The 12708-nt window shown below is 40.4% G+C and overlaps 1 protein-coding gene across 4 annotated transcripts; it reads left to right on the top strand.

The window, feature by feature from the left end:
- The first annotated feature begins 1256 nt into the window (after positions 1-1256).
- Positions 1257-11742, top strand: LOC111233564 (transcription factor AP-2 gamma-like). 4 transcript variants are annotated; one of them, XM_022761411.1, is made up of 8 exons: positions 1257-1309; positions 5244-5705; positions 6157-6208; positions 7546-7617; positions 8207-8429; positions 9700-9818; positions 11098-11239; positions 11443-11742. In XM_022761411.1, exons 1-8 carry the CDS (start codon positions 1280-1282, stop codon positions 11735-11737), a joined length of 1395 nt encoding a protein of 464 aa, XP_022617132.1. In that variant the 5' UTR covers positions 1257-1279; the 3' UTR covers positions 11738-11742. The 4 variants fall into 4 exon arrangements, with proteins under 4 accessions (XP_022617132.1, XP_022617134.1, XP_022617131.1 ...); XM_022761410.1 differs by lacking the exon at positions 1257-1309 and adding an exon at positions 4144-4569; XM_022761413.1 differs by lacking the exon at positions 7546-7617.
- Positions 11743-12708: the final 966 nt, after the last annotated feature.

The following is a 12708-nucleotide window of genomic DNA, read 5'->3' as shown; positions in this document are numbered from 1 at the left end:
AAAAAGTTTTTTTTCTCTCTCTCTATTAGTTACCATAGAAACTGCGCAGGAGCAAAGACAAAGTGCTTTTTTTTTCTAACGGCCCTTTCGTTTGTTTTATATAGCCTATATATCAAGCACAGAAATGGCTTCATGTGGCCCGAGGACAGAATTTCTGATCTGAATGGATGTTTGCGAAGATATACTTTCCACAACTCAAAAGTGAAGCAACTATGGGATGTACAGTTAATGAGTGCATCTGTATGTCAAGGTTTGCATTCATCAAAACAGAAATGCACATTTGTAATAAATTGTAATAAGAGCTTGTATAAAATTCGTTCAACTGTCATTCGTTTCGACCACACAGCGTAAATATTTGTAATTCAAATTGAGTTAGGAACAGGCCTAACTGTTCGCTTTTGTTTGTGTTTTTCAAAAAACACAAACTCCTACATGCAGCTGTTCTTTTCGCAATTAAGACAATAGTTTTATAGACTTTGGAATGAAATGAATGTTTTCAGAAATATAAAAGTTTCAATGTAAGACCCGCACCGTTGTTTCCATCGTTTCCCCTCATTATCTGAAATTACATTGTTTGATGAGACTATTTTAAAGGCAGGTGTCAGGGCTGCAAATCAGAAAGGTGGGGTTATTTTTTTTAGAAGGAGATATGTAAGCTACTTTCTCAACCACATAGCAAAGACTCTTTGATCTGTTCATTAGTTTAAGGTAAAGTATTTGGGGATCAGATAACAAGAGGCATTTTAGGCCTTAAAAAGCTTCAGTGGCTTTTGAAAGCAGATTCTTTTGGTCAGCCCGAGGCGATGTGGCTTTGGGGGTGGAATTACCTCATCTTGAAATTTCCCCACGTCTTTTTTCACCTTTTTTTAAAACTGTAACCTCTCTGACATTGTTTCTTTTTTTACTCAACAATAGCAGATAATTATGAGATTAACCATAGGCCTAAATTTTTGGCCTTGGTCTAATCCTTTGAGTCATGTATTTAATAAGATATTTTCAAGTATATAATAGTTTTTAATACATTGCGTTCTTTTTGTCACCCTAATCCATTTGAACATCTGTGTTGCTTTGTTTAAAACAGAATAAATGTTTTTTTTGTTATGTTTTTTTAATCGAGGAAGTATAGATGTATTGTTTTGATTTACCCCACTCAGGTGTATTACAAAGGATGGCGCATGCGCGTTGCGCGACCATCAGGTGAAGTCGCCGATGTAAAACCTCTCCTGGTTTCACTCATTCGTTGCGTCTCAGTGGGATTGCTGCGACTGGAGCCTTTCAGATGTCTGTGCTGGAGAGGATAGACTGGAGGGTGAGTTCACTCGCGTATTTTCCCTCTTACAGCTGATTTAATTTAACCCAACCTGCATCATGTTTATCGCTTTTGCTGCTGAGCGTATATTTGTTTTATTACTTTCCACGATAATCACCTGTTTGTAATCGCGCGGCGCCGTGTGCGCTTTTGAATAACCTGTGATTAATGTCAATAAGGCCAAGGCTGTAGCCTATTCTCTCCAAATCTTCCAGGAGATTTGGTTTGAGGCTCCTGATTACAAACCAAATATGCTCGTTTAAGGTCGAAACTTAAAAAGGCTTTCATTAAAATAATAGTCCGGTTGTTTTTTTCCTCTTAAACCATTTCTACAAAAACACATAAAACACAGTAGAATATAGTATATTTCAACTTATTTATTTGTATTAAAACAGAATACTATCACAGAAAATAGTCCTGCAGGAAGAGCGGGATCATGTGGGAATGAAATGCTGTTAAAGTCATTATGTTCAGTGCTAAGTGATGCATAAGCTACTCTAATATAGCCTATGTAGCCTTTTTGCCGTAATATAGGTTAAACTATATAGCAGAATATAGGTCATTTATGAATCTAAGTATTATTATGACCTTTAAAATGTGTGGGATTTGTTGGTGTTCGGTGTAAATTGAAAGCTAATTTTGTTGGCTATTTTAAAGGGATTTATTGTGAAAAGACACGTCAGCCTCTTTTCTTAAATATGGACACTATAGAAAACCAATTGAAAAATCACTGAGCAGAACTCCTCCATTGATTTGTGTGATATTTTTAATTTGTTCGGGTATGGATCCATTTAATCCATTTAATCTTTACACCTGACATCAGATGAGCCGGTTGTCACAGTGGTCGACTGTCATTAAAATGACAAGCTGAGCATCAGGATTGTTGAAAACATCACCGTGAGGCCATGCGTGACTAACTTCCTTTAGGTTTGCCCTGTGTCTATTCCAACGCAAAATAACATTTAATCAGCGCGCATTTCTCTTCTGCTTCGCATCACAACAAGCCAAGGACCAACATGCAAAAAAAAAAAAAAAAAAAAAAAAAAAACCCAAAAAAAACGATAATCCTCAGTGGCCCATGTCCTCTTGTTCCCATGCACAGCCGATCATCACAGCTTGGGTGGACGGACGCCACAGGCTGTTATCCTGAAAGACAAAGGTCTGTCCATTAATCTCAAAAATTATAATCTGACATTTAGTACTCGTCAAATTATACAAAACTAATTACTGAAATTACTCCAAATAGTCTAATGAACATAGAGTTGCCTGTATTAATTTCTGTTGCGGAGGGAGAAATACACACTAAAAAAAAAGAAACTAACATTAAAATAGCCTAATGGAGAGTTAGGTCGTTATAATTAAAACAAGAAGAAGAAAAACATCTTTTGTCTTCTTTTCGAGATTTGATGCATATCAAAGCTTCAAAGCAGCCTTGTTTTGGACATTGCAAGGCTCCACCAAAAATGTAAATGAAGTTAAGAAAGAGTTGTTTGTTGAGCTCCTTTGAGCTTTAGGGGTTTTTGAGAGACTGGTGCTGCTAAGCCCTCGGGCTTATTGCGGTTTGGAACAAGCAAACACCGCTGTGAAGCACCGACATTAAACTATCATGGTTGTATTCGAATGATTATTATTCTATTTGGGCATTCAGATCGGAGAAATGCATTATCTTGATAAAATGCTGATTTGCAGATCAAAATCGTCTTAATCCATTTTGAGTCGGTAAACACGAACAACACAAGGATTTACTCAAGCGACATGTAGGCTATAAAGATCACAGTAAGAGGAACTTACATTGCAGTTAAATGTAAGAATAAGAATCATTTTAAAACAATGATTATTGTAAAAAATGATGCTCAATGTGATTAGGTGTAATTATAAAAGACAGAAATAATTGCAGAAATGCTAATTATTTGAAGTGTCATAGCTGGATTTTAACACCAGTTAAAATAGGGTAAATAAATAAATAATAATAGTACTACTACAACTACTACTACTACTACTATCACTACTACTTCTACTACTACCACCAATAATAATAATAATAACATGTGATTATATGTTATTAACCTAGCCTACTTTATAAACCTCATTACCTCCGACCAGTGAAAATAAAGGTAGCCTGTTTATTTGTCACAATATTGTCGTCTAACTAATTGTTGAGAATACTATCAAAATTCTAGAATAGCTGGAACCTTGCAATGTGATTGGCCGAGAGGCATTCCACTGAGCGTCACAACTTCACCATGAGGCACTTGGTAACTATAGCGACCCCTCAACGCAACAATATTAATCAACGTTTTGCTGGTTCTGACACATAAACCTACCGTCAGATCGAACTCGTCATCACAAAAAAGAAGTTCCTATACATTTATTATGTTTTTGTTTGTTTTTACAGACCGGCGTCATAACTCAGCAGCAAGTAAATATAAGTTGTTCCCTTAATAACTGGGGGGATTATTTCAGAGCGACAGGCGTCGATCTCGGTGTGTTTATGAGGAATATAATCCTGAAATAGAGCCATACAGGCGTCCTCCTTTCAAATTAAAAGCCCGGTTTTTAAGTTACCGAAGGGGCTCGAGGAGACAAAAACAAACACGGTAAAACAAACCATGGTGGTAAGAGACTTCCCTCGCTGTAAGCCACGATAAGCGGGATATAGAATATTCCCTGGGTGTAAATATCCGACACTGTACAGACGGACAGGATTCTGATTGGACCCTTGTCCCGCCAATCAGCAATATTTTCATTTTCCCCTTCCACACGCAGCTGCATCATCGTGCAGAGTGACGCCCACTCCCAGCGGCTGTGCAGATATAGTAACAGTGCCTATGATTGCACCAATAAGACTGAACGTCGCTGTTTTGTCCATAAGAGGGAGTCAAGTTTCTTATATGCACCGTTTTCGCCCACTTCCACAACAGAACCACAGAGCACATTGACCGGAGAGTGGGGGGATATTGCTTGACAACGATTATTTTCTGCCATAGCGGCTGTGGAGGCTCATATCTGTGGTCGGATAGTCAGTCGGTCGGTCAGTTCGTCCCTTCAGCCTTCACCCACAACTTCGCCTCTTCGCCGCAGCCGAAGAACAAGAGGGTTCATGAGCACCAGGAAGCTCTTATTTTTTTCATACCTGGATTAACTCACAGCCTACGATATATACTTTTTCTTTTATTCTCTTTTGTGACGGGAGAGACTTTTACTCGGTCAAAATGTTGTGGAAATTAGCCGACAACGTGAAATATGAGGATGACTGTGAGGTGAGTAACGACAGATAGGCTTGAAAAAAAGTGCCTTTTGAGTGACACTGATCGAAAGTTTGCAAATCAACGACAAGAATGGCAATGGGTTGATTTTTCTTTCATATGCTAACGATAATGATAAGATAAGATATAGGAGGATAAAATAGAAATTTTTAAACAGCCAGTAGAACTGGCGACAGCAGGGGGACAAAAGCTGCTAGAAAGTCCATTTAAGAAAGAAAAAAAGTTGAAAGGCGCCTTCAACGAAGACGCATTTTCAGAATAAATGCAGGCTATATTTCTATAACAAAACAACAGCAATAGACCCAATACTAATAATGATAATAATTTTTACAGCCTATCAAAATTCAGTTCTTTCCGAAAAGTTGCTAATAATGTATTATGCTGCTTAATCTGGGCCATTACTAACACTCAAAACATAACCATATTTAAATATTAAGATACCTTTATTTCTCACGCTAAAGAAGAATAGTAGAAAAAAGTATATTAATATTAAATTAAAGTATAAAGATATATATAGATTGATGCTCTTCCCTAAATTATTTTTTTCAGTGGACACCGTGCCAGTGAATGACAGACACTGAGTTCCCTTGAGGGACAAATGAAATGTTAGCACTACCTGCCATATTGTTGTCATCTCTCTCAGCTGCCCTGTCTCTTCCGTCCCTCAGGAAAGGCATGACGGCAACAGCAATGGGAACCCTCGGCTGCCTCACCTGCCAGCGGTCAGTCAGCACCTCTACAGCCCGTCTCCCGCCCTCTCACACTCGGCCAGTTCGGACTTCCAGCCCCCGTATTTCCCGCCTCCCTACCAACCCATCTCCTACCCACAGTCCAGTGACCCCTACTCCCACCTCGGCGACCCCTTCAACATCAACTCCATACACCAGTCGCAGTCGTCGAACCAGCAGCAGCCGTGGCCCGGCCGACAGGGCCAGGATGGGCTCGGCGCTCATGCGAGGGGCGGACTGGCAAGTCAGATCCTGGGCCTGGAGGGAGGCTCATCCGGGGTGCGGAGGGAAGGGTTCCGCCGGCCGGAACTGCTACCCCCACACGCGCACAGCCTCGAATCTTCGGTTATTGGTGATAACATGGGGATGCACGACATGGGGCACGGACTGGAGGATGTTCAAGTGAGTGGATTTGATTGAGGTGATCACTTGAAAAGGGAAAGTTATGTGGAAGTCACAAAAGCTGAAGAGTGCGTGTGTGTATGTGTTAACAGTTGCAGACAGTATACATTTAGGAAAGCCATACAATCATATAATAAAAGTAAATGTATTAGCTTTGTTGTATGGTACATTATTTTGATTGCTTTAAAAATAATCAAAAGTCACTAAGTACTCATTAAACATCACTAAGTACTCATTAAACATCCAAATTCACAATAGAAATTCTATAAATTATATTTTTTTGTTTGTCTGTTTTGCATGAAAGAGGCAGAAGAGAAGAAGAGAAATTTGGATAGATTTGGAATATTAAAACTTCTAGCTACACCATGCAAAAAATAATTTCAGTTTGCTATATCTATCTTTGTTCAATGGCGCATGTTTGCTTATTGCTACTTCTTTTCTTTTTTATCAGCATGTAGATGACCACAGTATTATTATGGCAGATCAGACAGTCATCAAAAAAGGTGAGTTTACTCCATGTTTATGACTATTTGAAAAACGAGTGCAAAAGAGCAGCAGTTCTGTTAATCCGAAAGAAAAGAAAAAAAATTTTTGGGAAATCCTGCCTGGGGTACATGTGCCTTTTGTACAGCCAAAGAAAGATGCAGCAATTTAATTTTACTGTGAGGACTGTATTTTTTTTCACTCTCTTCATACTTGGAAATGTCATAACAATTACCTCTATAGTGGCATGTCAAGGCGATCAGGGCGAGAGTGCAGCAAAGGAGGAGTCTTCTGTTTGTGCTCACACTGCTTACAGTGATAATCCTCATAGCCATGAGATGCACTTATCTAAGCTTGATGTGATCTTTAGCCTATTCTGTTGGTGAAGGTGCTTTGAATGGATGCCCAGTGGGAAAGAAGCGATCCTTTTCAAAAACGGCAGGCTATATCTGACATGACATGAAAATTGAGCAATCTCACAAGCTCTGTGTTGACTGTGAGAGAAGAGGAAAGCTTTGGATCATTTTTAGGCTGGATAAGCTCGCAATTGCAGCTCTTTTCAGATTACGTTAACAGGAAATTATGAGTTGATCTTGAAGCAGTGTTTGGCTCTGCAGAACCAGCTTTCGGTGGGGTGTGGCATTAGCCTTGCATGTGAAGGACAGTTTAGTAATTTGTTGGGACATGAACTGTTTTGAGGGAGAACTTATCCCTGCTGTTTTGTCATCAGGGCTCCATTAAACAGACTTTGAGTTAGAGAAAGATCAACTTCAGCAATTTTACTCTACTGCTTAGCTTTGAGTTTTCATTTGAAACAGATAAATAGATAGATGGATAGATAGATAGATAGATAGATAGATAGATAGATAGATAGATAGATAGATAGATAGATAGATAGATAGATAGATAGATATAGATAGATAGATAGGATTATGTGAAAAGCCATACCAGTATGATATATAATCATATATAAAAAATAAGTTTTAAGTTTCAGTTTAAAATGTAAACATCATGTTTCAGTTACTCATGATCATACTTGCAGCAGGGAGGATTAATTTGCTGACATTTTTGTGATATTATATATTGTTTTGTCTTTGTAATTTTAAAGCATACTGGCAAAAGTATGACAACATTATGGTGCATACTTATGAGCAGAAAGCCATGTGCACAGCACAATAAACCAACCGGTCTGCATTTGTTACGGAAATCAGTGATGGCTCATTATATTGTTCCCATGCTCAAGGGCACGTTATGGGCAATCTAGGTTTTCCACTTGTAAACAATGGCATGTCATTCCCAACCATGTGCCCCAGAGGAGCCTTAAAGCACTCATGTGACTCTGTGATTTCTGTCTCAGTATTAGGACTACGAGGTGGCAGGAACCTTGATCGCTTACAGAGGACTTATTATCAGGGGGGCATTCTTGCGGGTGAGGATGAAGTTAGCAATGTTTTGTAGTGTTGCTGTACTGTTTTGTTTGTCCGATGACTGTCAGTGCTTTTGTGGGTGGTTTTAAAATTTGGAAACTGTGAACTAAATTTTGTCAAACCTTTGGGGCAGCAAAACATTAAAAAAAAAAACACACACACACACAACTTTTAGGTACTTGAGGAGAATCTGTGGCTTAGACGAGAGGCAGTGTGTATGTGTGTACCTGTTTGTGGATGGTGTTTGGCATGAGGGCATTTTAGCTGTTTAACCATCAGGCATCAAGTGTTTGGAAAACCACACAATATTTCAAAAGTCTTCAATGGCTGATTCTTGTATATTTTTTGTGTGGCAGACACTGGTTTTCTCAGTTGTGCAGAACTGCATACACACTCTTCCTTGTGATTACGTACAAGAAAACACAGATTCCCTGTTGCACAGAGAGGATTATGTTGATTAGAGTTTATGCACATACACAGGAGAGCTGCATATATAAACAAATGCTATTGCAAAATCAGATCTTTTTTTTTTTCCTTTGTTTCTTTGTTTCACTCTTTAGCTCACACACATATTTTTCTGCACCCCTACAGGTCCCGTCACTCTACCCAAAGGCAATGCGCTGGGTCTTCCCTTCCAGAAAGAGTCCCTACTGGGTATGGTATCAAACCCTACAGAGGTGTTCTGCTCCGTACCGGGCCGTCTTTCCTTGCTGAGCTCCACTTCCAAGTACAAGGTCACCGTGGCCGAGGTCCAGAGACGTCTGTCGCCCCCGGAGTGCCTCAATGCATCACTCTTGGGAGGAGTTTTACGCAGGTCAGAGTCAGACTCTTTCAACTTCCTCTCTTGTTATTATTTGTAAAAGTCTTTGACATAACAAAGAAATACTTGAGCACTGATTCAAAAAAAAAAAAAAAATCAAGGGTAAATAAGATGAGCATAATTCATTTTGTTGCTTTTTATCAAGAGTTTTGTTTTCTGTGAGCTGTTGATGAGGTTGTGTGATTGTCTCAGCTATAAAAGATCATTAAGCTGAGGAGTTGTAGCTCTAGTGATCTGTAGACTAAAGCTCGGCAGCCCATGGGAAAGCGTTTTCTAAAAGCACAGCTTTGGCTCAGTTGCTCTGGCTCATCAGTTTTTTTTTTTTTTCTTTTTTGTCTAAGGTTTGTGACTTTCTTTGTGTGGTCTGCAATTTTGGTTCTCTGCTTCCTCTGGGGATAGGTTACATCAACACAGTTAGTACCAATCTAAAGACTGTGTGGGTGTGTGTATTTGTGAGTTTGTCAGGCACTGCAGCATGGGTAGGTTTTATCTGTGGCGGAGGCAGTTGACCTTATGGCACATATGTTAGTGAGGCAGTCTGTTGAGGGACTGTGAGGTTACAGTATGTCCTGACCGGAGCAGTTTGTGCTTGGAGTGCACGTTTGCCACTTCCCATGTGTCTGTGTTAATGCTGACATGTACACACACACACACACATACACACATACACACATATACATACACAATCACAGACATTTTTAAGTAGGTCATATAGCAATAGGAGCAGGATCGTTATCTGAGGGACGAGGGAGGGGGGAGAAGGGGATGAAAGAGTGGGGGGCACTCATACACACATGCCTCCCTAAAGATGCTCCCTCTCTCACCCACCATGGAGAGGGAGAGCTTGCCTTGCCAGTCATGCGGAAAACTGAATTGGCCATGGCAAGTGCAGAGTTTAAGTGTTTGTGCAAACACGTGTATGAGTGATTTCTCTGCTATGCTTTTTGAGTGGAAGCATCAATTGTGTCAGTGTTTTTTAGGTCATGAGAGCCTGTTTGTGTGTGACTTTTTATTTTTTTTATTTTTTTATCAGTAGTCAAGGATGACACCTTTCATGGGAGTGAGACAAGTTATTTCTACTGTATGGGTTGCAGTCTGTGGATTTTTAGTGAAAGTACAATAATCAAACCAATCTATTCTGTTTGTTCAAAGTCATTTGTTCCGACAAATTTAAACACATTATGGGAGAAAAAATAAATGTAAGCTTGCGTAATCTGTGACATCATACACTCAATCTGTATTTTTTTGTGTTGTCCTTCTGCAGAGCCAAGTCAAAAAATGGAGGCCGCTCTCTGAGAGAAAAGTTGGATAAAATTGGGCTCAACCTGCCAGCAGGAAGGAGGAAGGCCGCCAATGTCACTCTACTTACCTCACTAGTAGAAGGTATGACATGTCACTCAGTAGTTCACAGCACCTCAAGTGTAATTGCTGTTTGCACTGGCTGGAATGTTGCTCGAATAGTACAAGAACGTGGGAACGTCATTGTCTTCCACCGAGTGCGTGTGTTTTAAGTACTGCACATCTTATGGCATTCTCCAAACAGCAGTCATTGTTGAAATATTCCCTTATATAAAGACAGTATGAATGGCTCAAAGTTTTTGCTCTTGACGAACTTGGACGAAGTTCTCATGGCGATTCTGTCCATTTAGCCAAAATCAGAGTGACCGAGCTGATGTGTAATGCAAGCTGGCTCTCCCCATGTCTTGAGCTATCGACAAACATCTGAGATAATCCTTTGCAACAGAGTCGCTCACAAAAACATCTCAGCACCAATTCTATATATGTTCCGATTATATTACGCTCTAAAAACACAACCGAGCTTCAACACTGTGCAAAGTACTGCGGGCTGTACGATCGATATATTTTGACCACTTTGACTGCAAAAACATCATCGTCAGTCATACCTTAGCCGGACAGTGACGCTTCACTGCGATCACGGTATCACTTCGATCACATCTACCTGCCGCGGGCTAATGTAGAATATTTTTCCCTCTCTTGCTCCCTACATGACTAATTTTTTTTATAAATGGGCTGATGATTGTGTGCAGGAGAATGACTGGAGGCCAGTGTTATTTAGAGACCTTCAAAGCTGAATTAAGCCTTGTTATCTTGTGTTCAGCTTGCCAGAAGGGCCAGCTGACCTTAAAGCTTGTGCTTCTGAATAGCTGCCCGCATCCTCAAGTGATGTGCGTGCCTATCAATAAGTGGTGCTGTTGGTGCTGTGGGCACTCTGCGCTAACATTTATCCACATAAGCCCATTATGACCGTGCAAGTCAAACCACCCTCAAGACGGAAATATATTCATCTCACTAGTACTTCTTCCCCCGAGCAAGAAGACTGAGCACAGCTGATTATTTTGTAGTTCAGATGCTTCACTTCATGTGCCTTGATGCTCGGGTATATCAGGTCCAAAACAGACCACTAGTGTAATGCTGTAAATTGATAAATTGCGGAGGCTGACCAACTTACCACTTGATCTTTGCCCAGTGTGTGAAATCACATGTTGTGATAGTGTCTTTGTAAATAATAAGAATCTTTATTTATTCGTACAAGTCTTGGTTTGAGACCAAGAACCAATTTCACTTCATCACCAGTGTTGTCATAGTCTTTGGTTCACAGACGACTTTCTCTCACATCAGTGCTTTATTCCTCTTCTTTTAGGTGAAGCTGTTCATTTAGCGAGAGACTTTGGTTACGTGTGTGAGACAGAGTTCCCTGCAAAGGCAATTGCAGAATACCTTGGCAGGCCGCACGTAGAACGCAACGAGGTTAACTCTCGCAAGAACATGCTCCTCGCTGCCAAGTAAGAATCTGTTCTTTATGCATGCCTCTACTTTGCATAGAATTGCATGGATTACTGGAATGTTTTGCTCATTGACTTACCTGCAGTGTTATCTATGGAATTTGTTCTCAGGCCACAATGAATCAGTAGGTGTAGTTAATCTAAGTATTTTTCTCTGCTCCCCTAAATCAGTCTGTTTTTTTTTTTTATTTTCCTACCTTCAGGCAAATCTGCAAGGAGTTCACTGACCTGCTCACTCAGGATCGCTCACCTCTGGGAAACTCTCGGCCGGCGCCCATCCTGGAGCCTGGAATCCAAGGCTGCCTGACCCACTTCAGCCTCATCACTCATGGCTTTGGCTCTCCGGCCATCTGTGCCGCCATGACCTCGCTTCAGAACTACCTGAACGAGGCGCTCAAACAAGTGGACAAGATGTACCTGAGCTCCGGTAGCGACACCCAGGGATCCTCAGACAGTGGAAACAAATCTACCGACAAAATGGACAAGCACAGGAAATGAGAGCTCAAAGGAGAATCTCTATGAACTTGAGAGCACCCCCCCACCCCCCCACCCCGAGTCCCTTAATCTTGCTGTCCTGTCTGCCCTTTTTGGACCTTTTCAAAATCAATATTTAGTATTGTCATTTCGAGAGCTGAATTTGCGCGTGAGTGTATGTGTGCTTGCGCTGTTAAATTTATATAAGATTTTTTAGAAGTTGAGGATTTCTAAAACCTTGTCACAACTGGGCTGCAAATCAGTCTGTTTTGGCACCTACGTATAAACGCCCGCGGACCGGTCCCAACGGGAGCAGCCCCTGTGAATACACACCACATCATAGCACCCACTATGCAGCCCTATACAGTTGCCAATGTGCCGATGTTACAACCATGGGACCTGCACTCTGTTGACAAGAAGACGAAGAGAACAAAGTGCATACTGTTTTTTTTTTTTTTTTTCTCCCTAGAGGACATCATTTCAAGATGAGTCGCTGTGGCTGTGAATTCCTCCCAGCTTCCCCCCTTCTGCTCCGTCTGGAGGCAAATCCACTGATTTCCTGTGTCTCAATGGACTTGCAAAGGACAATTTTTATATATGAGAAAGAGAGAGAAGAAAATCCACTTCATTTTCTTTACTTTTTTTGTGTGCTTGATTTGTACAACCACTTTAAAATGGCTACAGTGTTATTGTGCTTTGTTCATGAGAGATGATTTGAATCTTATGTAGGCCTGAATGAGAAAAGACAATTTTTTGTGTTCGGTCAAAAACCAGAGACTTTAAAGTCGGTATAATAGAAGCCTCTTCAGTGTTCATGTGGATTACAGACATAGCAATGCTTCCATTGTAAGTCTTTATTTTATACCTGGCAGTAAGAACATGTTATTTTCGTGACTATGTTAGGTATTCAACATCCTTAGTATTTAAAAACCCCAAGTTAACACCAATCTACCAACCAGTTCAGTCCTGCCAGAGTGTATGCATGTTGTGAGAAT

Source organism: Seriola dumerili, unplaced genomic scaffold, assembly GCF_002260705.1.
Source record: "Seriola dumerili isolate Sdu_G_001 unplaced genomic scaffold, Sdu_1.0 BDQW01000409.1, whole genome shotgun sequence".
NCBI classification, from domain to species: Eukaryota; Metazoa; Chordata; class Actinopteri; order Carangiformes; family Carangidae; genus Seriola; species Seriola dumerili.
The sequence above is the reverse complement of the archived record's forward strand: the minus strand, read 5'-3'. Positions and strand labels throughout refer to the sequence as shown.

Excerpts from the sequence above, each read along its gene's own strand:
- LOC111233564 (XM_022761410.1), top strand. The coding sequence starts at position 4,522 with ATGTTGTGGAAATTAGCCGACAACGTGAAATATGAGGATGACTGTGAG. Across the intron at positions 4,570-5,243 it reads AATATGAGGATGACTGTGAG|GAAAGGCATGACGGCAACAG; the intron begins GTGAGTAACGAC and ends TCCGTCCCTCAG. Across the intron at positions 6,209-7,545 it reads TCAGACAGTCATCAAAAAAG|TATTAGGACTACGAGGTGGC; the intron begins GTGAGTTTACTC and ends TTTCTGTCTCAG.